The sequence below is a fragment of the Castor canadensis genome, chromosome 13, assembly GCF_047511655.1.
Source record: "Castor canadensis chromosome 13, mCasCan1.hap1v2, whole genome shotgun sequence".
Taxonomy (NCBI): Eukaryota; Metazoa; Chordata; class Mammalia; order Rodentia; family Castoridae; genus Castor; species Castor canadensis.
The window spans coordinates 71,393,729-71,420,633 of record NC_133398.1 but is presented as its reverse complement, the minus strand read 5'-3'; the positions used below and the strand labels follow the sequence as shown (position 1 = coordinate 71,420,633).

The 26,905-nt window shown below is 45.7% G+C and overlaps 1 protein-coding gene across 2 annotated transcripts; it reads right to left on the bottom strand.

Moving 5' to 3' along the window:
* Positions 1-105: 105 nt before the first annotated feature.
* On the bottom strand, positions 106-22,244 carry Fxn (frataxin). Of its 2 annotated transcripts, none has more exons than XM_020179477.2 (5): positions 21,955-22,172; positions 15,377-15,474; positions 10,621-10,741; positions 5,101-5,198; positions 106-316 (listed from the first exon to the last, which is right to left on the bottom strand). In XM_020179477.2, exons 1-5 carry the CDS (start codon positions 22,120-22,122, stop codon positions 166-168), a joined length of 636 nt encoding a protein of 211 aa, XP_020035066.2. In that variant the 5' UTR covers positions 22,123-22,172; the 3' UTR covers positions 106-165. The 2 variants fall into 2 exon arrangements, with proteins under 2 accessions (XP_020035066.2, XP_073908089.1); XM_074051988.1 differs by lacking the exon at positions 106-316 and adding an exon at positions 344-947 and having other exon boundaries at positions 21,955-22,244.
* Positions 22,245-26,905: the final 4,661 nt, after the last annotated feature.

The window sequence follows — 26,905 nt, the reverse complement described above, 5'->3', positions numbered from 1 at the left end:
ACTCAGATCCCAGAGGCAGGGTAGGAGGTGACACATTCTTTCACAGAGCTGTTACACACAATGCAACTGTTCTTAAGCAGGAATGGAAAAAAACCCAGACACGGCTGAGAAGGAAGCTGGGTCTTGGCCTGACAGCTTTTAATGTCTTTAAAGTTTGGTGGGGCATCAAGCGGCTTTTCCGGAATAGGCCAAGGAAGACAAGTCCAATTTAGTTTTTAAGGCTTCAGTCAGCTCCCGGGCCAGCAGCTCATGGAGGCACATGCCATCGTGGGAGTATACCCAGTTTTTCCCCGTCCAGTCGTAGCGCTTGGGTCCACTGGGAGACAAAACAAATGCACATTAAGTTCTTTAGGAGAATCACAGCAATATCCCCAAAGGCCCACGTGCTAAAGAGGGGCCCTATTGGGAGGAAGTGGAACCTTCAGGAGAGTGCCCTAGTAGAAAGAGGTTAGGTCACCAGAGGCATGCCCTAAAGGGGATATTGGGACTCCTACCCCTTTTCTCTCTTTTCGTTTCCTGGCGGCCAAGAAGTGAGCAGCCTTCCTTTGCCACTTGCTCCCACAATGATGTATGACCTGGCCAAAGGCCCAAAGGCAACAGTGCCAAATAAACATGGACTGAAACCTTTGAAACTGTGAGCCAAAATAAATACTCCCTCCTTTTAAGTATATTTTCTGAGGTATTTTGTCACAGCAACGGAAAGCTGACGGACAGATTCTGTAAAGGCTGCTGCCACCAAGAAACTGACTGAATGAAACTTTACAGTGTGACATGTAATGAGGCAAATATTTGATTTCTTGACTTAAGAGTCTTTCTGTTTAATAAGGAGGCAGGAGACTCCTGAGTTCAAGGCCAGCCTGGGCAAAGTTAGTGAGACCCTAGCTCAAAAACAAAGTGAAAATGACAGAACTCTTACTTAGCAAGTACAAGACTCCAGGTTCAATCCCCTGTACAGCAAAAACCCAAAACAAAACAAAACAAAAAGAGCAATTATACAATCTGTCCTCTGTAACACACCACAGAACAATTCTCAAGACCTGAAGACATTGACCCCTATTATTTGTGCGTCTCCATGCATCATCATTCTGATCTCTCTCTTTTCCTGCCTCACATATGACACTGGCTGTCTTTGAACAGGGTTTGTAAAATCACTGATGTGATGTGTGCCTTACCTATACTATCAGTAACGAGTGAGGTGAAATCCACATAACATAACCTTTGGAACAAACAAGTCAGTGGCATTATGCTTCCCAATGGCATGGGACAAAGGCCTCTACCTATCCCAAACACCCCATCATCCCAAAAGGAGAACCAGTCCTATTAGCCAGTTATTCCTTCCTCCCACGGCAACTACCTATACTATTATTTTAAAAATTCTTCTTCCTAATTAAAATTTAAGTGTGAAATTGAGAGTTTGAATGCTAGTTCATCCACCTCGTGCTCAATCATTGAACAAAAATGGCTCATGCACTTTGCTTCAGGAATGCTGTACACTGTGGTTCAGATGAGGGCCCCAAAGGCCTGTATGTAAAGGCTTGGTGACAGGGCAGTGGCAGCAGTAGGTATTGTGGAGATCTTTAAGAGGAGGGTCCTAGTGGGAGGTCCATAGATCATTGGGATATGCTAGCAAAAGGATTATGGGACCCTGGCCACTCTCTCTCTCTGTTTCCTGGCTTCAGATGTGACCGTTGCTCTTACACATGCTCCTGCCATGCTGTGCCTTACTCACGAGAGGCCAAACCAATGCCCTCCTATCCGCCCTCCCCCTGCATCTTGGACTCTGAGTCTCCAAAACTGTGAGCTAAATAAACTTTTTCTCTTCACATCAGGTATTTCATTGTGTAATGTGAAGCTGACTAAAACATGGTACCTGTATGGACAAATTTGTAGCTGGTTTTTGCCAGATGTATATGACATGTGTCCCAAAATCTACCTCTTCATGGCCTAGCAGACAACAATGGTGCATGGTGATGCTCCAATGGAGGTAAGACAGCACTCTGGGAGCCTATCAGCAGGGCACTTGAGCCCAGCTGGAGCACTCAGGAGAGTGCTTTCAAACTCTGAGGCTAGAGGAGTTTGCAAGGGGTTTGAGGAAGGCTGGTGGGAAGCATCTTTTAGGGGTATAAAATGTCAAGGGTTCCTACATTGCCAACCAAATGCAAACCCATTCCAATAATGCAGATAAAAGGGCAAACCAGTGGCTCTTATTTAATGTGCACAAAGTGCTGAACACAAACCACCTGGGCCACAAACAAAGAACAGACAAGGGCTAGGGCATGGATAAACTAGGGCTGGACCTGCCTAACAAGCGCAAGGTCCTGAGTTCAAACCCCAGTAATGTCAGACGACAACAACAAATCAGAGAAAACCAGACCACTCCTTGGCCCAGTGCTCCAACTGTACTAACAGGTAAATAGGTAGAGTGTGAGGACCTCTCCCAGGTGGGCAAGGAAATGCTAGTTCCATAGGATCTGAAAAATTATCAACTGAAGAAAAAAAATCAGAAATGCATCTCTATGAAAGGTATTCTGGACTAATGTGAAAAGCTGAGAGGGAAAAAAAATACTTTTTTTTTCCCCCTGAGGAACCTAGTATCTGTGACAAATGGCTACTCAGTAGATTCCTCCCCAAAATTCCCATATAAACTACAGATTAAAAAAGTACACTTGGATGTATACCATCACTCCATTACACTGTGCAAAGGCTTTCCCTGCTGGAAAATGTTCATCCAGATTGTAAGCATGAGGTGCTAAACCACCTGCCCCTGTCCTCACAGAGTAGGATTCCAGTCCTGCCTCAAAACCAGCACTTACAGCACCAGCGCCACCCTCTGGTGGTCAGCTCTGAAAATGGAACGGTCCTTCTATCTCCCAAACACTGTAGAGTTAACACTCAGTGTACTGTCCACCATGACTGTACCACCAAGACGTGCCTTGAAATGGATTTGGTCACAAACCAGCAAATGACACCCAGGCCTTGTGGCAGAAGCTTCCATCTACTGATGAAAGATATTCTACAGAATTTGTCAAACTTTTAAAATTTAGTATGTACTTCTTTCATAATGCAAAGCTTACTGACTATCTGAATGTCTAATTTTTCAGGTTTGTAAATTTATTAAGTGGTTTTAACACTGGTTTTCATTGTTGTCTTGTTTTCACTATGAAAAGATGGTTCAAGGAAAAGCTAAGTTCTATTTAAACATTTGAGGCATGTTTGCACACTGCTGTTTAAGTATCAGCATTGATAATGTGACATCATTGTGAGTGATGGCACTGCAGTTTAGGGCCACATAGCTGTAGTAAGGCCAGTGTCCTTCTGAAAGTTGACTTCTGGCTTTCATTTTTCCCAAAGATGATATGCTTGTAATCCATCATGAAAACAAGAGTGGCCAGAAGTACTTAGACAACTTAAAACAATCATTCAAATCTGCTTTTAAATTTGTAAATGAATTTACTTTGAAAAGAAGGATAATACAGGCCCTCTTGGTGCTTGAATGCTTCTTTGGTAAAATGGTCCCTGGGTCCCTTGCTTTCTGTGAAAGGAATGGCATGGGTGTGTAGACTGAAAACAGGTGGAGTGAGAAGTGCAAAAAATATGAAAAATTCCTTAAGATGTTTTCATTTACTATTAACACATACTTTTCAAAAAAAAAACTGGGGGGCACTTCATTATCACAAAATTATACAAAAAATTTCGTAAGTACATACATAAAATATCAGGAAACAAGCTTTAAACTCACAAGATTATTAATATACACACATATTCCCACATTCTGAATAGTAACATTCTCAGTATAAGTCCACAGGTAATACTGAAGGTAACTTTGGGAACATAAAAATTAGATTTAAGCAGTGTATTTTAAATAAGAACTACATAGTTCCAGAGGTCAGATGGGTAAGCTGCAGAATATGATAAAACTTGGCCTACTGATTTATGGAGTTTTTTGTGTGGGGTTTTTAAAATCATAAAGGCAAGAAGTATTAGGTGTTTTAGAATTAAATAACAAATGGAAAATTGATTTCAAGGGGAAAAAAAGTACATTTGGAATTTCTAGGGAGTTATTATCCATGTTATTAATACATGCTTTTGGATAGGTTTTTGGTCACTTGCTTGTTTTTTTGCAGTGCTGGGGATTCAACCCAGGGCCTCCTTGGCACACGAGGTAAGCTCTGTATCACTAAGTTACAACCCAGTACCCAGTTGCTGCAAAGAACATTAGGTTTTCAAAGAGCTCCATGCTGGTTATATTGGACTCTTCCCAATTCCCAGCCAAAATGTACTCTTCAGAGGTGCAAGTGAATGACCCAGGACGGCCAGTCTGAGGGCTTTTGTGGGCATTTCTCTGTTCCTTTCTTACAGCCACTTCAACAGCAGCCAGACAGTGCAGGACGAGCTCTGCCTTCATGTTCTCAGGCTTTGAGACACATGCTGTCTGCAACATAATCTTTCATTCCTCTACTGAAAGGCAAGGGGATTAATGCCTTGGAGAAGGGACTTAAAACACTGTCCCACCTCCACAGGGTTTGAATCCACTACTGACAAGGGAATTCAACTGACCCTCAGCTGAGATGCTCAAAACAAACTGGTGGTTAAATTTTAACCAGCTTTGAGGACAAAGAGCAGCCAGCTCAGATGCTGCAATATTAAAAGTAGCTTGTATTTGATTATTATTTTTTGCAATGCTGGAGGTGGAACTCAGGGCCCTAGCTCTACCACTGAACTATATCCCTAGCCCCTAAAGTCAAAGCAGTGAGTTTTCTTTTGTGGTGTTGAATATCAAACCCAGGGCCTTTCACGTGCTAGGCAAATGCTATTCCACTGAGCTTCCAATCCACCCTCCCCCCACAAGCAATGACTTCACAGAGTAGAACTGTCTAGGGAGGGTCTGAAAAGCTACGTACTTCAGGTCTAGTTAGCCTTCTGATGCCTGCTGACACTAACCAGCAGGGAGAAGTTTATATAAATACCGTAAGGCGTCCTGCTGAGGATGACAGCCCTAAAGCACCAGGAAGGGGTCTTGCACCTGACCCTTCTCAAATGGCCAACAACACTGCATTTCAAATGACTTTAACTATTACAGATTTTGACTTCTGAACATACCTGGAGGGAGAAGACAACCAGATTTGCTTGTTTGGGGTCTGCTTGTTGATCACATAGGTTCCTAGATCTCCGCCCAACTTAATCGTTAGCACACCACTCTACAGGGACAGGTGGAAGACAGCAAGAAGGAAATAAAACAGACCAAGTTAGCACAGTGCCATAATTGCTTCGTGTTTTGTCACATTTCACTTTTCACAATGGACACCATAAATCAGTGGCTCTATGGGGCTGGGGGTGTAACTCAGCACATGCATTCTGGGTTTAGTCCTCAGCATCAAAAGAAAATTCTTCAGTATGTAGAAATAGGAGATTGTGCAGAAAGAATCAAAACAGGATTAATCACAGCAATGTTTATTATTTATTTATTTACTTTTTGTGGTACTGCAACTTGAACTCAGGCCTACACCTTGAGTCACTCCACCAGCCCTTTTTTGTGTTGGGTATGTTTGAGAGAGTTCTCAAACTATTTGCCCGGGCTGGGTTCAAACTGCAATCCTCCTGAGTAGTTAGGATTATAGACGTGAGTACCGGCACCTGGCACACAGCAATGTTAGTATCTCTTAGTGCTTTTTCTCTTCCTGGTGAGGTGGGCAAGGTAAGAATGGTTATGACCTGTCTGAGGTCCTACAGCTGGCTTGTTGCCCTCAACCACCAACCAGAACATACTAAAGGACATCAAAAAAAAATGCAGATTCAAACTCTATTAATAGAGTGTCAGCCCAAGCATCAGATAGAACAAATCCAGTATGAAAAAAAGAAAGAGAAGGAAAGAAAGAGACAATCAGCGTCCCCCCCACCCCAGCCCCTTGCTTGTCTTAGAAGAACAATGGTGTGTGCACAGCGTTAGCTGTGTTGATAGCCACCCCAGCCTAGGTTTGCTATTTCCAGATCCTTCCCAAGGGTCTAATAAGCATCTCAGATGCTCCTCTCAGCTCTGTTTTCCTCTAAAGAGCCTTGCACTCTTAAGTCTGGTGGGTCCATCTTTGCTCAATAAATGCACATTTATATTTGAAAACACTCTCTCCAAAAAGGAGCACTTTACAAACAAGGCCTTGGTCTCTTTGGAAAGGGCAAGGTATGAAAAAAGAGCTACAGTGAAGTTCCCCATATTGGAACTGTGAGCAGGAGGCTTAGGCAGGAGGGAGTCTTATGCTTCCTCCACTGTGCGTGCCTTGTCTAGACACAGGGCGGCCTTTCTCTGCATATTCCAGAAAGCATGTCCAATCAGGGGTCCCCAAACGATTCTTACAGCACACTTTCTCAAACACAGTCAGTCCTTGAAATGCAGGAGGATGGAAAAGTAATAACATACTAAAACTCATGAGGCATAGGATGGGGTGAACACTATTGAATTCTTCTTTTTCTTTCTTTCTTTCTTTTTTTTGAGACAAGGTGTCACTATATCTGTATCTATCTATCTCAAGCTGTCATTGAACTTGAGATCATTCTGCCTTAAGACTCCCAAGCATACTTTTTTTTTTTTCTTCCATACTAGGGCTTTGAACCTAGGGCTTTGTGCATGCTAGGCAAGCTCTTGCTCTATCCCATCCCTGACTCTTTTAATACCTTTCTTTCTGATTAAAAAAGAAACATACAGAAAAAGCTGAGACACTGGGACTGCAGGTAGAAGAAGGAAAGTGAGGAAGAACACTAACAAAACAATTAGCTGGCATTTACTTAGTCTCTAGCTTGTGCCTGGCTTTGTGTCTGGCCCTCTGGGGAAACTGCCTCCAAGCAGACCATAACCACTGGCGGTATGAATCACTCCCCAGTTTTACGGCTCAGGGAAACACAGGTTAAGAGCAGTGAAGAACATTTAGTAACTAGCAGAGCTGATCTCAAACCCAGCTCCGTGTGGGTTCAGAGACACTGCTCTTTCCATAACAGGAAGCAGTCTCAACTCCTTTGACCTTCATTCTCAGGCAGCAGCTGCCAGGTTTTATTTTTTTAATCACAGTGAAAACATGTAACATTGAATTTACCCTCTTGACCATTTTTCAGTACACAAGTTCAGTAGTGTTAAGTACATTCACATTGTTGTGAAACAGATATCCAAAACATTTCACCTTACCCAGCCATTATTAACCAACTATTTTTCTACTTTGTTTCTATGATTTTTGACTACTTTGTCTTTTTAATTGACAAAAATTGTATATATTTATGTTGTTTCCATGATTTTGACTTCTTTTAACTACTTCATATGAGTAGCATAATACAGTATTTTTTGTGACTTGGTTGCCAGTTTCTAAATGCATCTTTTAAAAGGACAAGGATTATATTGCACACTTTTTAAAAAAATTCCTAAACCCTACCTTCACTCTTTTGTTAAGACTACATTTCATTTACCTAAAAAACTTCTTCCTCCCTTCCCCTCTCCTGCCTTCCCCTCCGCTCCTCTCCTTCCTTCCCTCCTTCCTTCCTTCCTGTACTGGGGTTTGAACTCAGGCTTTCTGCTACTTGAGCCACACTCCAGGCCAAATTTCTTAAAACTGTACAATTCAGTACTTTCAAGTATTTCACAAAGTGATTTCATAAAGTATAGAAACATAGCTATTTAACTGCAGATTACGTCTACCAATTCTAAAAGAAACCCTTTGCTGTGTCCATTAGCCATCACTCCTTGTCCCTCTGTATCTCCACCTACAGCTTCGTGGTTTATCCGTCCACGTGCTAACAGGCTCAGGAAGCAACACACAGTCACTTCTAACTTGACTTATTTGCAGTCCGTAAATGCCATCGTGTGTTGTGCCATAGACAGCTGGCTGAGGATCAAGATGTAGGGGAAAGTGCTTAAGACCATGTCTTAAGATGTGGGTTCCAAGTCCAGTCTCCTTACTGACTGCTTGGTCCTCATGGAAGTCCCATTTCTCTCCCCTGGCTCCTGACAACATCAGTCTGGCCTCCTCCAGGGACTCAGTGCAAGATTGCAGCAGCAAAGGCAGGAGACCATTCATGTCCTGCTGAACCCAAAACCTACTCTTCTTAACCCAAAAGCCTAACATGAAAAACAAATGAATAATAAATATGAGAGCTCTTCTAGCTCACAGACTCAAGCTATCTCTCCACCTGGTGTCTTCTCCACAGTCTACCAGATCCCACACAAGACAGTGACCACTCTTGCTCCAGGGCCTGTGCAGGCATCTGTGGGAAGGTCCCTCTCAGCTGGGGCACGAGTCCCAGAAGCCTCTTGTGCTCCATACCACCTCAGTACTATCCTCACTGTGTTTGGTGCCACTTTGTTCCTTTGTCCCTTGGCCCTGCCCTCCACTCCTTTAAAGACCTTGAGAACAGGAGATCTGGCTTTTCCCTGTGCCGTAATGAGTGTGTAGCAAATGCAGAGGGATCCACAGTACATCTGTGGATGAATGAATGAGATACCAAACAGTGACCACACAGATAATGACCAGGCACTGTGGTGCTGCCTGCTGAAGTGAAGGGCAAGGTTACTCAAGGTAAAAATCTCAACACTCAGCTTGCACACCAACCTGTTTACTGTGAGTAATTAAGATTCTTTTCCCATGGATTTTGTAAAGGGCAGTGGCAAAGGGAAAGAACGTGGCTACTGTACTGGTTTCCCAGGGGACTTTAATGCTTTGCAACTGTCTGCAAGTAGAGCACATGAAGAAGGCTTTCCATTCATCATTATCATTATTATTTTGCCTTCCCGCTTGCTAGGCAGATGCTCTACCTCTTGTGCCACGCCTCAACTCTCATTATTATTATTCCTTAGGCAATCAGAGTCTATTTTCAGAGTGTGGGCACACTTATGTGCAGAGAAGGGAGTATGCTAGTCAAACTTTCTTTGCTGTGACAAATAACCTGAGCAAATATCAACTTAAAGGAGGAAAGAGTTATTTGGGCCACAATTTCAGAGGTTTCAGTCCATAGGCCTGTGGTGGGGCAGCACATCATGGGATAAAGGCCTGGTGAGGCGGACCTACTTACTTTGTGGTGACCAAGAAGCAGGGAGGGCAAGAAAGAGGCCATGGACAAGATACACCCTTTGATGATGATTCACTTCCTCCAGTGAGGTCCCGCCACACAGTCTCCACCACCTTCCAATAGTCTACCCAATTATGAATTCATAAAAGGATCAATCCATCAATTAGGTCAGAGCCCTCAGGATCCAATCTCTTCTCAGTTACACCACCATCTGGGGACTAGGTCTTCAACATGAGTCTCTGGGGGACATTTCAGATCCAAACCCTAGCAGGAACATGCTCAAAAATATTGAGCAGTGGCTGGGACATGGGACTAACCAATCTGAGTAGACCCTGGCCCAGTCAGTGAGACTTATGGATTCCTGCTAGTTAAGATCAGCCCCATACAAGTGGGAGCAAAAATTGCAATTACTGTTGTAACCAGCTCATCCATAGAAAGAGACACACATGGGCTGGGGATGTAGCATGCACAAGGCCCTGGGTTCGACCCTCAGCATGGCCAGTAAGTAAATAAATAGACACATATGAGATGGCATGTTGAGACAGGGTACTTCACATACCTGTGACTTCTCCTTAAGGGTTAAGAATAATGAATATGAAGTACTCTACCATTTTTTTTCTATCACTTTAGTTGACAGTTGATTATTCTACCTAATCCTATGATTTAATCCAAAAATGCACATTTCATGACATTTCTTGGTATTAATTAATTGCTGTTAAGAGGATTAACTCTGTTGGGGTTGGGGGGAGGTGTGTGAAAGAGACAAAGAAGAGGAGGGGAGATTTTCTTCCAATGGCAGAGTGGCTTTAAGCAATATTCTAAGCAGACACTTGCTCACATCTGCCACCTGGTGGCCAGTCAGTACAGACCAGCCCTTTCTTTGCTTCTAGGACCTAGGCTAACATTTCATTCAACTCAGAACTTCTCTAGGATCTAGGCTAACATTTCATTCAACTCAGAACTTCTCAAACCAACAACTCCACATTAGAGTCACTAGGGAGATTAACAAATCCCAGTTCCCTTCCCAGGCCACACTCTAGAACAATTAAAAATAAACTTCTAGGGATGGGACTCAGGGATGCACATTAGATTTCTGGGTGAGCTTTTAAAAAATATACTTCTCAGGAATGCGGCCTGACCTGCCACATTGGAACAGACCAGCAGTGGGGCCGTTGCCTGTGTAGCCTGAGCAACTCTAGGCAAATCCCTGCCTAAGAACTAAGTGTTCCCTGTGCCCGTCTGCGACACAGGCACATGCCGGTATCCCAGGTGAAGCTGGGGAATGTGCTTTTTTGTTAATGCTGGGGATTTGAACCCAGGGCCTCAAGCATGCTAGGCCAACCACGTGAGGCATCTTCACCAGGAACCTATGTTTTTAGTTAGAAAAAAGGCTCATAGAGGCAGAGTGACTTGCCCCAGGTCACTGGTCCAGTGGCTGTTGCACAGTGGCTGTTGCTGGTCTTTGGGTCCCACCCACAACCCTATGCTGCTTGATGCTTAATTCTGCTGAAAGGCATTCTTTACTGCAGTGAGCTACAATTCTTAGAGAGCAAATAGAAAAGATAAGTTAAGGGGTACCCCAAAGGAGACATCGTAGTCCTTTGATGTGTAGGGCTTGTCTGCGAGGTCTTCAAAAAACTCAGCCAAGGAGTCCAGCGTCTCCTCTGCTAGTCTTTCATAGGTGGTCTCATCTAGAGAGCTGCAGGGGAAACCAAGTCGCCAAAAACACCATTACCAAACTGCTCCGACTTATTAATATCCATCTATGCATTTACTTTTTTACTTACGCTTTCTAAATTGATGAAAAATATCTACCATGCACAGAGTAAAAATTTAAACAGCATGAAAGGAATTACAGAGAGCAGGGGGCTTTCTTCCAAACAGCCCCCACCCTAGTCTATTCTGTATCCAGTTAGAATTTCAATTCTTTTTCCTTTTTATATTTTTGGTGGCACTGGGGTTTGAACTCAGGGCCTCTTGCTTGCTAGGCAGGCGCTCTACCATTTGAGCCATGCCCTTTTAATTTATTTTTGAGATATGGTCTCCCTAACTTGCCCAGGCTGTCCTCAAACTTTTGATCCTCTTGCCTCATCCTCCTGAGTAGCTGGGATGACATGTGTGTGCCACCATGCTCAGCTCATTGCATTTTTATTTTATGTTATTTATTTCATCCATCACTTTCAGATGGACATTGAGGTTGTTTCCATTGCTTTTGTTATTAAAACTTAAGTTGGGCAAACCACAAAGTGGGAAAAAATATTTATAGTACATCTATCTTAGGGCTGGTGGAGTGGCTCAAGTGGTAGAGTGTCTGCCTAGCAAGCATGAGGCCCTGAGTTCAAACTCTAGTACTGCCCGCCCCCCAAAAAATCGATTTATATCTATCTTTAAAATGACTAGTCCGGAAGACAGAAAGAACTACAAATCAAGAAAAAGAAATCACAATAGAAAAATGGGCAAAATACTTGAGATTTCATACAAGAACAGATATGGAAAAGGCCAGTGAACACGTGAAAAGGTGCTAAACTCTGTTAACTTTCAGAAAAATGCACATTAAAAAATGAGGTACTGATGAACATGGTGGCACATGCCTAGAATTCCAGCACCAAGACGGGAGGGTCAAGAATGCCAAGCCAGCCTGAGCTAGAGAGTGAGACCCTGGGCCAGAAACCAAGGGCTGGGGACATAGCTCAGGGGTAGGGCACTTGCAAGGCCTTGGGGGTTCAATCTCAAAATCACAAAACATCACCACCAACCCCTCAAAAAACAAACAACAAAACTTCCAGAATGTTTAAGTGAAAAAGACAGAAAACGAATTTTCCAGAAAAGAGGCAACTAGATCTTTCAGATATGGCTGGCAGACAAGGGCAGTGTCCACTGAAGTTGAACACATTCACACACGTGAGGAGTACACACAGAAATGCTCACCCAGGCTCCCCAAAGACACGCACTTCCCTGGCATGTTCAGAGCAGAACTCTCCTGTAGTGCCAAACTGGAAACTGTGGGTGCACCCGCAGCTAACATGACAGATGCACTGTGGCAGTCATGCTACCCAGTGAAACAGTATTGTCCTGAACTATCACAACAGTATGGCTGACATTCTATCTCTGGAGCTGGGTACTGGCTACACAGGTTATATTGTTTCTTTCTGTCTTTGTGTGTGTTCAGTTTTTGAAAAATTATCCAGTTGGGCATCAGTGGCTCACTCTTATAATCCTAGCTACTTGAGAGGCTGAGATTGGGAGGATCAAGGCTCAAGACCAGCCTAGGAAAATAGTGCATGAGACTCCATCTCTAAAATAATCAAAGCAAAATGAACTGGAGGTGTGGCTCAAGTGGTATGATACCAGCTTTGCAAGAATGAAGCCCTGAGTTCAAACCCCCCAACCCCCATCAAAAAAAGAAATAAGTAAAAATTATCCAGTTGTGTATTTATAAATTTAAGACATTTCTTAAAGTAAAATTGTATAAATTTTATTTATAAAAACAGGTTTTTTTTTGAGATAGGGTCTCACTATATAGCCCAGGATGGCCTTGAACTTGTGATCCTCTTGCCTCAGCCTCCTGAGTGCTGTGTTTATAGATGTGTGCTACCATGCCCAGCCTAATTTTTAGTTTTAAAACACTGTTATAGCCTTGGCTACACAGCAAGACCTTGTCTCAAAACCTTCCCCCACAAAAGAAAAATCAACAACAACCAAACAAATAACAAAACAAAAGCCCCACAAAAACCCCAGAGGTCAGAAGGAGCCCCTGTGAAAGGGAGCTGAACTTGGACAGCCTGCCTTACCTGACTTGACTGGACCTGACCCCTTTGGACAGGAGGGGCTAAAGGACAGCAGCAGAGGGGGAGGGGTGCTGGAGGCAGGAGCAGAAAGTGGGTGCCACAAAAGACACACTTAAAATGTGCAGTCTGCAGTGTTGGCTTAGAGATTGTGGCAGGGTCACAAACACAACTATGGCAGATAGAGAATCTTCCAGGGCTCCTAAGGACTTGTGAGCCATGCAAAGCTGCTGTCAGTCTGGCGTCTGTGATCACCTTCATGACCAAGAGTACGTCTACTGAGCACACATCCTGGGGATGCTTAGTATGTCCCTGTGTATGGTGGCCTCTTGTTGCTTTCAGCAGGTGGAATAGGAAACGATGACCCAGGAAACAAGTAGCCTGTTTGCAAGGAGATGGAACGGAATGGAACGGAGCATTTTGGGATTACCAGCTGTGCAAAGATGGAAAAGTCAAAGGGAGAATCTAAGGTTTTGAACACGAAAGGCCTTCTGTTAAGCCAAAAAAGAGACCTGATCCTGATGAAAAAAGGATTGGAGATTGCTGGTCCCCAATCTTATTGTTTGATATGAACTTAAGGTACCTGCTCTTAGTTTCAGAGAGCTGGCATGGGTGCATGCAAAGAAATAAGGCAGCTGCTGGATGCTTCCATCCAGGAAAATTTGTTTGTTTTTTGAGACAGGGCATCAAACTCATGATTCTTCTCCCTCAGCTTCCCTAGTACTGGGATTATAGATGTGCTCCACTATGCCCAGTTTCCAGGAAAGCTTTGGTAAATTGGGCTAACTGGGAGTAAATAGGTCAAAAGCCTACTAGGTTTTGTTTTTTTTAAATCCCATTATCAAAGCGGGCCTGGCCCAAAACAGACCACTGAAGCCTTAAAACAGCTCTGGGAACCTCAAACGGTTCTCAGCAGAATCGGGCTCTGAAGGCTGCTCACCCTCAAGGATAGCATGCTTCCCACTGCCTGCCTCCCCTGAGGCAGAGGAAGACAACAGGCCAGGAGCCTCGCAGAGGCTGATCTAGGGTAGAGGTTATCCCATGTTGCCATGTCTCTCCTCTGAATGGGAATGGGAGCTATTGTACTGCCCCTGCCCCTGCCAGCACCGTGCATGTGTCAGAAGAAGCCAGTCCGAGACCTGAGAGAGAACATGGCATGCCACCTGGAGGTCTTGGGCTCTGGGGTGGGTGCAGTGACCCTCCTGGCCCTTTCACTGACTCCCTGGGGAGGAGAACCTTTGTGTGTGGGTGAGGGTCCTGCAGATAGCAGTTGGCAGAGGGGAGACTACAGCACTGCTGGACAGCTTTCCACAGGGGAATCCAGGACACTCACTAGCCTGCCTTCTCCAGTCTTCCTCGCCGTTAGCTAGGGACATGTGATTAAGTTTGTTTTTTTTTTTTTTGTGGTACTAGGTTTTGAATTCAGGGCCTCACGGTTGCCAGGCAGGTGCTCCACCATTTGAGCCATACTCCTGGCCCTTTTTGCTTTAGTTATTTTTGAATAACCAGTGGCCTGGACAGTAATCCTTCTATTTATGCTTCTCACATAGTTGAGATCACAGGTGTGCACGCCCAGCTTATTGGTTGAGATAAGATCTGTGAACTTTTTGCGCAGGCTGGCTGCAAACCATGATCTTCCTGATCTCTACCTTCTGGTAGCTAGGGTGACCGGTGCCCAGCTTAAGTTCGTTTCACTGAAATGTGAGTGAGGGTCAAGTGCCTCGTCCAGCCCCTTCTGCTGAATGGAACTTGGACAGGGTGACCCGACCTGAACAATGCACTGACAGGTGAGGGCTGAGCTGAAAGGCAGAAGGAGCCTGGCTCCCAACTCCTTTCATGGATGAGTGCTAACCCTGGACTGCCTGGAGTTGGGGACACAAATCATTACTAATTTGAGCCCCTATATTTTTTGGGTCATTTGTTACAGCAGCATGGCCTACTTTAACTAGGATACTGAAGAAAAAAAATAACAAAACTCTGAAAACAAGCTAAATGTCCAACAACAGGGGATGGTTTAAATGAATTATGGTACATCCATATAACACTAGTTCATTAAAAATAACATGGTGGATACTTAGTCATACAGAAGGATGCTGTGAGGGTTGCTGCTGAGGCAGAAACAGGTTCTATAGCAGGGAGGAGGGCCAAAAAAAGAAACAAGCAAGTCTGTGTTCTGATAATGTAGCAGGGGGAGGGCTTGGCATAGCAGAGAGATAAAACTTAAAGAATCTAAATGTGAAGAAGGTCATGTAGCATGGGGGGTGAAGTAGCCGATAGGATTGCATGCAACCATATATGAGTTAAACCTTGCTTTTTGCTTCTGTAACCTGCTTTGCAAGGGTATATAAGGTAAGACCCCTTTGTTCTTGGGGCTCAGCCTTTGGATGTGAATCTGCTGAGCTGCTGCCAGCATGCTAATAAATACTGCTTCCTGAAAAGCCTTGGTGTCCCGTGTCTCTGTTCGAGATTCCTGTAACAGTTCTACATGGGAGAGAAAGGGAGGAGAGAGAGAAGAAGAGATCTCTGAGGTACAAGTGTTCCATTCTTACCTTGGATCACCCAAAGTTCCTGAGTTCCTCAAATGCATCAAATAGACACTCTGCTGTTTGACATCCAGAATCCGGTTGAGGTAGTGGAGGTTCAAACTCTGAAAGCCAAAGTTAAGAAGAGCATTACATTCCCATTTTCACTCTATTATAACCCAATCACACACGATTCATATACTACCACTTTTGCATTTAAGAGAAATCCTGTCACAGTGTTTCAGAAATATTTCTTAGGAATTGATTTTCACCTTCTGTTTTTGGCAGTATTGGGGTTTGAATTCGGGCCTTCAAGCTTGCTAGGCAGGTGTTCCTTTACCTCCTTATAATGCCTTTCATTCTCTATGTCTAAGCTTGTGTTGTCCAACAGGGAAGCCACAGCCACACGTAGCTATTTAAATTTATTGATATAAAATAAAACAAAGCCAGTTCTTCAGTGGTGCTGGCCACATTGCAAGTGTGGCTAGTGACACACGTGGCTAGCGGCACAGAGACCATTTCCACCACAGGAGGGAGCGCTGCTGGGCAGCGCTGTAGGCTATTCAGGTGACATGGTGGCTCATGTGAGGCAGGGAAGGTATCCCAAGACCCCTGGAATTTGACTAAGAAAAGCATAAGAAAGTAGCAAGAGGCAGAAGTCTGCTGAAGTCCAGAAAAGAAGCTGACTGGCTACTGACAGATCCTATTAGCATCATCTATAGGGGAGAGTGTGACCTGTGGATTTTTTTCAGTCCCTAACCACTGGGAATCCAGGTGATGGGGTCTGATTAGGACCAGCTCTGCTGGACTGGAGAGATGGGTGAAATAACCAGACAAGAGTAGGTAGAGGGCCAGAGACAAAGAGGTGCTGCCAGAGCCACGAAGGCTGCAGCAGAAAGGTGAGGAGGAGGGGATGGAGGTAGGTGGAGGTGGCCCTTGAAGGAACTCAGCTGGACTTATTCTGGGAAGGCACGAAGGGCTTTCAGGGGTTGGCGATAAGGCCTACATCCTCTGAAGGTCATTCTGGTTGCCATGGGGAGAAAGGGCCAGACGCTCTTAGACATTGCTCTTGAGCCAAAAGCACCCTTGGTGAGCTCAGAAAGGAGACAGTAGAGTGCAGACAGCCCACTTCAAAGAGGGAGCCTGTGAAGGAAGGGTCAGATGGCAGCTATAATGACCGTTACAGTTACCCTACATTCTAGAACGTTTCTAGCTGCTTGGCACTGCTCTCAGTCTGTATATATGGAGACTCATTTAATCCTCATTTTAATCCTGTGAGGGAAGACTTCTATTATTGCCACTATTCATAAGGGTTAAGTCCTATAAAGTCACACACACAATTGGTGAATTATTTCTCAGGGAACACAGGGTTAGGTTCCTGTGAGTCTCTGATCACAACATTCTCACCTGATCAATACATAACCTGTATTATGTGTATTTCTGATTAAAGACACCTCACTTAGTATATTTTGTTAATTCATTAACAGTGAACTTGGGATAATAGCACTATAAGTCATGTCTGAGTGAAACACACCTCACATCCATTTTCCATCACAGCCTTCTTGTACTGACCCTAAGCACTAGGCTTAAGGACTATTTTATTGATTGACTGGTACTGAGGATTGAACCCAGGGCCTTGAGCACACTACGGCAGTGCTCTATCACTTCAGCCATGCCCCAGTCCTTGGAAGCCATTTTTAAACAGCAAAATCACCAACAGAAAGCACTGAAGGGGCTCTGGACAGATTGGAGAGGATAGTTGTTTACACTGAGAGCTGAAACAAGAAGAAGGAGCAATGCCTTGTTTGACCTTTGCAGAGAATGAGCTCCCAGGGGAGGAATGGAGTTTTTGCCACTTTGTCCCTGTCTGCCAAATTACTGCCAAAGTGCCATAAGTATTGATCTGAGTTTAGCAAGCAGGCCAATTCACAAGGACAGACTATGTGAGGGTGCTTTTGTATTTTTACAGATGAGGAAACTGAGGCCCCAAAGGGTAACTTTCCCGAGGGCACACAGAAGCAGATACAAAGTGGCAAAGCTGGGGTTGAACCCAATCTATCTGGCCCCAGAGACTATGCCACAAGGGAAAGAATGAAAGGCCAGGAATCAAAGCAGGGCTTAAAACATGGGAGGGAAGTGTAAGAATGTGGGGGTCCTCTCAATGAACTTCCCTTCTCTCCAGGACCCTGGCCTCTCAAATCCTAGCTGTCTTGGTCTCTCTGATATCTTCCCACCACTGTCTTGGTTTTGTTTTAAATTTTTCTTATAGCTTTGAGGGTTGCTCTTGGTGGGAGTTTTGGTCAAATGTAGGTTACTTATTCACAGAGTGAAGCAGAAATCTTTTTTTGCTGCTGGGGATTGAACCCCAGGCCTTGCACATGCCTGGAGAAGGCAAGTGCTCTACTACTGAGCCACAGACCCAGCTCCCCCCAGTAGAAGTCTTTATTTCACTGGGGTTTTTTGTTTTGTTTTTGAGATAAGGTTTGAGGCCTCAAACCTGCCTCCCATGTGTTGGGATTACGGGTGTGCACCACCATGTCTGACTATTCAACTGTTTCTAATCATTAAAAGAAACCTTACCAAATACTCCTTGCCCTGTCTTACTTGTTTTTGTCAATTTAACCTTCATTAGGCAACTGCTAAATCTTTCATAACCTATCTTGTCCTCCATAGGGATCATGGTACCCTCCTTGCAGACTGGTTGAGAATTAAGAGAACAGAAATACTCCAAATACAGGGCCTAAGGGTGTTCAGTAAATTTCTGTTCTGAATGTCAATAAAAACATGCAGTCCCAGGAAGTTGGAGAGGCAGACTTTGACTCCTGGCCAAGGGAGAGCCTGAGGGTGGCAGATACAATCCACAATGGTGAGGTCATTTGTTTTGTGAGTGCTTCTGTGGAAGCCACCCAGCAGGTCACACAGAGCCCTTTAGACTATCCATCCCCAGAAGGCTTGCTAGCTTGTCTCTATGGTTCTACGTGTCTGTGTGCTCAGCAGAGCTCAGGGGATGCATTTGGGAAACACTATATAGTTTCTAGGCCTTAAATCTCAAGGTAAGGACCACTCAATGTCAAGGTCACTCATTCCAGGTGGCCAGCAGGGAGGTTGGCCTTCATCCTGAGGCAGCCCCTCAGCATTTTGGGCCAGGCATAAGCACAACACTTGAAGAGTGACTCAGTACCCTTCCCGGGATGGGGAAAATGAGCTGGCACAGCCACTTTTAGCAGCCGGTGTGTTGACTCCTGCCAGGCCCTTTGCCTAGTAATTCCATTCTGAGGAATTCAGCTGAAAGGAATTCAGTCCTTGCACAAGAGTGAGCAGAACAGCACAACTGCAGAATGGCAATCACTTGAAGTCCACACAAGGGGACTGGATAAAATGTGATACATTCACTCAACACGATGGTATCCAGCAGGGAAACCAAGTAAAGACACTCGCAGGCATCAATGTCAGGGGACACTCACAACCAGGCTCAAAAAGCCTTTCTGTAAACAGTGTATGGTTTAGGGAGACCCATGGAGGCAAGACTGTAGGAAAAGGATGGGATAATGAGCAGAATCAGGGTAGCAGGCTCCTCCAGGGCTGGGCAGGGCAGGGATGGGGCAAGCACAGGCCTTCTGAAGAACAAGCAAATTCTCTGAACCTGGTATAGGTAACATGGGTGTTTGCTTATTGTCTACATCCCTTCTGGCTGCTGTAACAAAATACCATGAACTGTGTGGCTTACAGACAGTAGGGACTTCCTTGTCACAGTCTTAAGAGGCTGGAAAAGTCCAACAGGGAGGCACTGACAGCTCTGGCATCTAGTGAGGGCAAGTTACTGGCTCATAGATAGCGCTTTTTCAGTGTCCTTACTTGGTGGAAGAGGTAACGCTCTTGGGCTGTGACTCATGAAGGCTCTATTCTCATGAGCTAACTACCTCCCAAAAGCTCCACCTAATGATACCATCACATTAGAGATAAGGTGGGGTGCATACAGTCCCTAGCATTTATTATCAAAGTGCTTAATCTTTAAGAAGTACAGATATTTTGCATACTTGTGTGTGCATAAACTCATGAATATTGTCTGTGAAAAATGAACTTAAAGTGAGCGAGGGTATAACCTGTTTCTCAGGTTATACCCAAAAGGTATATGATGGGTGGTTTTGTACCTGTGGGAAATGAACAGATGCCTAAAAGCCATCCTGGGGATGCATTAAGTGACTGCAGTAGAAGTCTGCAGGGTTATTTAAGAGGCAGTGGCATCAGGTTATCCCCTTGAAGCTGTTGCAGCCCCTGGTCACTTTTCCATTTGGATTAGAATCCTTCCAGCCTCTGGGGTGGGAGCTACAGAGCTGTACTCTTAAAAAAGTCATTTCTGTGGGTTCTGGGTTCTCACTAACAGATGGAGCAAGGATCACCCAGTGCTGGTGAGGGTGGAGGCCACCAGCTCCAAGAGTCTGTGGTACAGTAAAATTAGATGGTGACCTATGTGGCACTTGTATGGAATTTCTATTTAGGAGATCACAAGCTAAATCTCTATTTAGCTATTTAGGAGATCACAAGTTCCAGGCCAGCCTGGGATACATAGTGATATCCTGTCTCAACAACAACCAAAATGGTCCTGGGTTCAATCCTCAGTCTCACACATACATACATACACACACACACACACACACACACACACACACACAAAACATGGCTGGAATGACTGAGGAGCTGGGTTTCAAGGTTTACTAAATTTAAATCCATTAAAATGATACTAAAGGTATTAAAAAGTATGTTTAGAACAACTTAACTATGTGAACTTCATTTTCAGTATTTATTTATTTACAGTGCTGGGGAGTGAATCCAGGGCTTCTGCATGCTGAGCAAGAACTGTGAATTTTATAAAATGTAAATATAGCTTGAGATGTTCCAGAGAAATCTAATATCGAACATCGAATTGAGATGTACAGGATATGAAGATACAACATTAACAATTGATGACATGCTCAAATATTTTGGATATACTAGGCTAAATACATTGTTGAAATTAATCTCACCTGTTTTTTTTTTTTTTACTTCTTCAGTGTAGTTACTAGAAAATGTATATGGCCCGGATTCTATTTGTCAAACAGCTGCCCTAGACATCAAAGTAGGGGGTAGAGAAAGGATGAGAAGGCTGCCCCTGAACTCAGGTCCTGATGAATTCTGGAGTCCAAGGGGATCTTAGGGACCAACTTGAGGACCCTCAAGACTTTAAAATGACTGTCTGGACAGTGGTCCAGTTGCCATGCACCCAACTGCTGAGCAAGGGAGTTGTGGAATGGGTAGGTTAGACAACTGTAATTCAGGATGGAAAAAGGAGGTACAATGTGTGAACGAGTATGCTAAACATCTACAAAGTCCAAGTGACCCCTAACTCCACCATGCACCTCTAGGGGCTAGCATCACGCTGGACCCCAACATAACAGCACATGTTGTCATGCCCAGGTGCCCACACAGGCAGGGGAGAAAACCATGCCTGGCAGCTCCAGGGGAGGCCAGCGCAGGAATGAGTAATAAATGTCTGCTTTGGGAAGCAGGGATCCTGGGACCATCACCGCCACTCCCGCCTGTTTTTCCAGAGAACCTGGGTACCAACTTTTGCACATTGGCAAGCAATTTTAAATTTCTTCAAACGCGGTGTGGGCCAAATAACACATCAGTGGGCAGTGTAATCCTAAATCACTATACCTCTGAACTACATCCCCAGCCCTAAATCCACACTGAGCTCCACACACGGCTGGGAGCGGACTTCACCTGGTTCCTTCCTCTCCAACACATGTAGACTACCAGCCACTGGAGCCGACCCCTTCCTGGAATGCCCCTACCACTCCCTGGGCCTCTTCAAGACCCCCCACTGAGATTAAAAACAAAAAACAAAACAAAAAAAACCTTCTTTGGGCTTCTTCCTTGCAAGTCGCAGAGTAACAGATCAGTTCTTTCTTTGCATCCTCCAGGGAAGCGCTAAAGTGCTTACGTCAATCCAGTTTAATCCCCACGCCAGATCCCCAAAACGGGTGTTCCGGGTTATCTCCCCGGCACAGAAACGGAAGCCCTGCCTCGGAGAGGATCGGGGGTCCCCAAGGAGATACAGCTCTGCTGGGCCGGGGAGCCAGAATTTGGAATCAAGATGGGTCATTTTCCAAAAGCTGGACTGCAGCCCTGACGGGTTCACCTCGCTGAAAGGAAACATTTCGTTCTAAAACCCAGGTCGGAAAGATGCACGCATTAGGCAGCTCTGCACCTCATGCGTTCGGATTAAACCTAAATTCTTACGAAGGAAGCGACCAGCTTCGCAACAGCCACAGACCGGTCGGAACGCCTGGTGTCCACCTGCCCCGCCCCTGCCCGTTTCCCGCGCTCTTGCTGGGCGACAAAATTTCCCTCTTTCCATCACCCAACGGGAGCCAAAGCAACGGCTACCATCACACAGCGGAAGAAACGTTGTTCTGCTGCCGTCCGGCGTAGCCGAAAAGCGCGCACGCCCGCGTGCGTGCGTGCGTCCCCAAGCGCACGCGCATGCGTATCGTGCGTCCCCGGAGCACCCCCCCCCTCCGGCGCGCCCCCGTGCCCAGCGTGCACGCGGTGCGGATACTCACGGCGTGGGGGCGCTCGCAGGCCGCGGCGGTTCCGACTTGGAGACCCCGGCGGTCGCACGGTCCGGCTGGCTTCCTGTGACGCGGAGTCCAGAAGCAGGCGCGGGCCGGGCCCGGGGACGCCGTGCGGGGCAGCAGGCCGGCGGCTGCGCGGCACGCGAGCGTCCACATGCTGCGCCCGGTCTGCGGCCGCTCCGTCCCCGCCCCGCACCGGGACGCGGCGGCGACACCTGGTGGCCACGGGCCGCAGGCGCCCCGGCCTGGCCCCCAGCTTCAGGGCCCCTACCTGCTGTGGGAAAACAGCCAGAGGGAGACTGCAGGAAAACCGCCTGACATTGTGGGTGCAACTAGGAAGTCTGCTTTGGACCGATCCTGGAGTTCACCCCTCGGGCAGCATCATGAAGGTGAAACACCACCCCGACCTCAGTTTATTCACTCAGCAAACATATACTGAAGTGTCACTGCTCACTTCCGTGCTGATGAACAAAACAAGCACAAGTCCTGCTTTTAGGGGACTTCCACGTTGAGATCTCCAGCAGGCGAATCTTTGAATCTCTCTGTCACTGGGGGACTGGGATTACCTGGCTGAGGTTTGATCAGATGAGGGATGGCTGACGGTGGGTCTGGTCATTTGATTCGTGGATGTAGTCCAGCGCCAGCAGGGTTCTCACACTTTGGCAGCTCTGTTTCCTGGGCATATTTGAGAGGGAGTCTGCTTGGCCCTGCACAATGGCTGGGGTTGTCACTGCGCTGAGAACCTGTGGATTCAAGGAGTCGGCTAACTGCAAGCGGAGCCTTCTGCCTAGAGGGTTTTGGGGGCAAGAGCAGCACAGTTGGTGACATCCATGAGGTGCCCCCTGCTCTGCATTCCTTCTGCTGGAAAATAAAACCCAAGCCATTGTTTTTTTTAAGAGAAGTAGTGTGTTTTTTGGGAAAGGCTGTGCACATAGGTGGGTTTGTGGCTAGTACTAATCATCTGATTTACAGATGAAGACATGGAGGCTGAGAAAGTTTCAGTGATGTGTTCATGATTAAAATGGAATTGAACCTAGGCTTCCTGATTTCTGCACCAGTGCTTTTACCCTATAGTCTTAGACGTCAAGTTTCCTAGTTTTAGTAGTTCAGTCCCAGGGAAGAACTCTGATTGGCTCTGCTGGGATCACATGCCCTCCTCTTGGCAGCAGTCACTGTGCTGTGACTGATCCATGTCTTAGTCCATTTTGTGCTGTTAAAATACCTGAGCCTGGGTACTTTTTTTTTTTTTTTTGGTGGCCCTAGTGCTTGCTAGGTAGGCGCTCTTACTGCTTGAGCTACTCTGCCAGCCCTTTATTGTGATGGGTTTTTTTGAGATAGGGTCTTACAAGCTGTTTGCCCAGGCTGGCTTCAAACCATGATCCTCTGCCTCCTGAGTAGCTAGGATTACAGTCTGGAGCCACTGGTGCCCTGCCCCCTGGGTAATATGTAAAGAACAGTTTTGTTTTGCACAGCTCTAGAGGCTGGGAAAAGACCGGGGCACTGGCAGGTTTGGTGTCTGGTGAAGGACTTGGCTTCCACGATGGTGCCTTGAACACTGAATCTTCTGCAGGGGAAGGGTTCGGTTCCTCCACTGGCAGAGGGCTCCCCCACAAGCCCTCATGGCCTAAACACCTTCCAAAGGCCAGTACCGGTGCGCTGCAGATTAAAGTTTGAACATGAATCGTTGGAAGGACAAGAACATTCAAAACATACAAGACAGTTCAGGGGGAAGGGCATATGACCTGATGAAGAGCTCTGGGAAGGGCTTGAGGGTATGGCTCAAGCAGTAGAGCTTCTTCCTAGCAAGTGCAATACCCTGAGTTTCAAAACCCCAGTACCACCATGAAAACAAAGAGGGATAGGTAGGAAAGCTTCCAGGATCAATACTTCTGAAATAGTTTTTTTTTTAAAACAAATATAAGCCATGAATAACTTATAATGTGCTAATCATGGAAATGTTCACTGGCCAGAAAAAAGGAGGTATGGATTTATTTTCTGGGAATGGCTCCCTGCAGGATTCCTTGGGGCCATGTGTGATAGGATTTGATCCTGGCTCTGACACATTAAGAGCTTTAGGCAAAAGCCTCTCACTTCTTAAAGAAAAAGCAAAACTGTCTTCTTGGAGACTCTGAGCTCTGTGTTTGATGTCCAACACTACAAAAAACAAACTGCCAGGGATGTATGTACAGAGGAAAAGGAAAGAACATATGAAGCAGCAGCAGGAGGGAGCCCTCCACAGGCCAAGAAGAGAGTCTTCAGAGGACATCAACCTTGCCAGATGACCTAGAACTTCCAGCCATTTCTTCCAGAAATTGGAGAAAATAACTTTGTGCTGTGTAAACCACCCCAGGTTATGGAGCTTTGTTTTGGCAGCCTTAGTAGAGTCATACAAGAGGGAACCAGGAAGACAATGCTGGGTTAAACAAGGGTAGAAGAAACTGTAGTCAGTAATGAAAAGAGAATTCTGGAATAAGAGGGCTACACAGCTGGAGAGTGTCCTTCAGGCCTGTAAAATAGTGCTGTTTGGGATTACCTTCCTAGACAAGGGTCAAAGTTAATCCAATCAGCATTCTACACGTTGATATTCTTTTAGCAGTACTGGGTTTGAATTCAGGGCCTCATACTTGCTAGGCAGGTGCTCTACCACTTCAGCCACTCCACCAGCCTGTCTTTGGTTTGCTTAATTTTTGGATAGGGTCTCATGCTTTTTCCCCAGGCTGGCTTCAGACCACCATTCTCCTACCTATGACTCTTCCCCAGGGCTATCCTTGATCCTCTATCCTCCCAATCTTCATCTCCTGAGTAGCTGGGATTACAGATGGGAGCTACTGTGCCTGGCCCAAGTTGATACTCTTGAGACCTAATTAATAGTAAATGTAAGTCAATGTTGTCATGGAGCAGAGGTTCTTAGTAGTCACACTGTTAACATTCTGGGCTGCATGATTTTCTCCTGTGGGGCTGTCCCATGCATGGTTAAATATTTAGCAGCACTCATAGCCTCTAGCCACTAGATGGCAGTAATAGCTGCCCTCTATCCATATATCACAGTCAATAACGTCTGGAGTCATTGCCCAAAAGGTTCAGAGGTCAGCAGGAAGGGTAGGAGTGGGATTGAGGCAGGAAATCAGGTCAAAGGGAACAGGTAGCCTCTTTGCAGATCATCTGGATGGGAACAGGTGGTGTAGCTTCACCCAGAACAACCCCAAAATGCCATTTTTTGAAATAGCATTTTCATCTGGACCCAAAAGGGCCCCTAAGCCTAATGAATGTGGACTGCAGTTCATGAATTAACAGAGTGAATTCACAATCAATCTGCCAATCACCAAAAGCCTCTTCTAAGTACCACCCAAGTCCCCCCACCCCTTTGTTCACCCCTTATAGTGTATAAATACCCACCACCCAAACCAAGGCACCAGCATTCTTGAGCTACAGGTGCTGTTCTTAAGCCACCTTGTCAGAGCCTGCTCTCACACTTGGGAGTGTAACTTCCTCCTCTCTGGTTTTCAATACAACTTTGCTGCTGCTTTGCAATCTGTGTGTCTCTAATTCTCTGTTCAGGATGCCAAGGGCCTGAGGTGATCTGAGCTAGGGTCTTCTGAGACTACCCACCCTGTAGTGGGTGGGAGAGGTAAAAGTGCCCCTGGTTGTCAGCCGCCAGTTTAGAATAACTTTGAATTATAGGCACAAAGTAATCTTTTTGCCTTATTTCCAAGCTTTAGGTAATTTTCATAACCGTTCCAATCCCTGTGTCCTCGGTCCATTTCTAATCTCAGAGTTTAAGTTTCTTTCCTGTGAAATGCAGCTAATGGCCTACACCTCAGAGATTTGCATGAGGAGTAAGTAAGATCACATATGCAGAACACAGCGATCAGCAAATGCTAATCACACACTTGGCCTCATGGCTGGTCTCCGTGTCTTTGAAGTGGCATGTTTATACAACTGTGTCTCCAGAGGGCAGAAGCACCCTTGGGAACATTTTGCCAGGGACAGACATCTGGTGTGTGCCCTGTGTTTCAGGGCATGGCAGGCTGCTGTCGATTACTGAGAATCCAGGTCCCTGCAGCTGAACTTGGGGCTTCCCCTTGTACTCCAGGCTGGCCAAGGAGGAGGGTGGCTTTAACCAGCGTTAGGTGAGGAGGGGTGGTACTGGTTGCTCCTTCCTTAACTTTGATGGTCATCAAATAACAGCTCTTCCTTTTCCCCCTTACTGTCACCCCCCACGGCTGTGCTGATCACTCACTCTAGGGGAAGCATGCTGTGGGGACCTGTGGAGAGACCCACCTTGTGATTTCCTAAGGTCTCCAGCCAAAAGCTGGAGAGGAAATGGGGCTTGCCAACAACCATGTGAGTAAGCTTGGAAATGGATCCTCCTACCCCATGACAGCAGATTATGACCTCCTGGGAGACCCTGGTCTGGGACCGCAGAGAACATTTGTTCTCATGTTGTAGAGTCCAGAATGTGTACCAAATATACTCTCTGTTCTTCCATCACTAGGCACTGTGAAATGCTTTATGGGTACTTCATTTAGTCCTCTAAATAGCCATTTAGGGTGCTATTCCAGTCTCCATTGTACAGATCAAGGCTCACAGGCTAATTCCTTTGTCCAAATCCTCCAGGCTGTAGGTACCTGAGCTGGGTTGGGTCTTTTAGCCTACTGTCCTGCTATTCTGTCATTTGCTCTTCCCAGCTGAGGCTTGTGGAATATGGCTTGTTTTATCCTAGGAATCATTCCCAAACAATGGCATTCATTGAGCTCCTTGGCTCCAGGCCACAGTCCTTCCCCTCTGTTATGTCTGGAAGGTCAGGTGGCTTCAGTCTCCTGGAGATGGTCTACCCCATGCTATTTCTCAGTTCCTGGCTCCTCTTTTTGCCACCCTTCTAACACAACTTTCGGTCATTCCCATATTGCTTATTTGCTCTTGGATCTGTATCTCTCTG

Excerpts from the sequence above, each read along its gene's own strand:
- Fxn (XM_020179477.2), bottom strand. The coding sequence starts at position 22,122 with ATGTGGACGCTCGCGTGCCGCGCAGCCGCCGGCCTGCTGCCCCGCACG. Across the intron at positions 15,475-21,954 it reads CCTGCGAGCGCCCCCACGCC|AGTTTGAACCTCCACTACCT; the intron begins GTGAGTATCCGC and ends TTTGGCTTTCAG. Across the intron at positions 5,199-10,620 it reads ACTACGATGTCTCCTTTGGG|AGTGGTGTGCTAACGATTAA; the intron begins GTACCCCTTAAC and ends CTGTCCCTGTAG.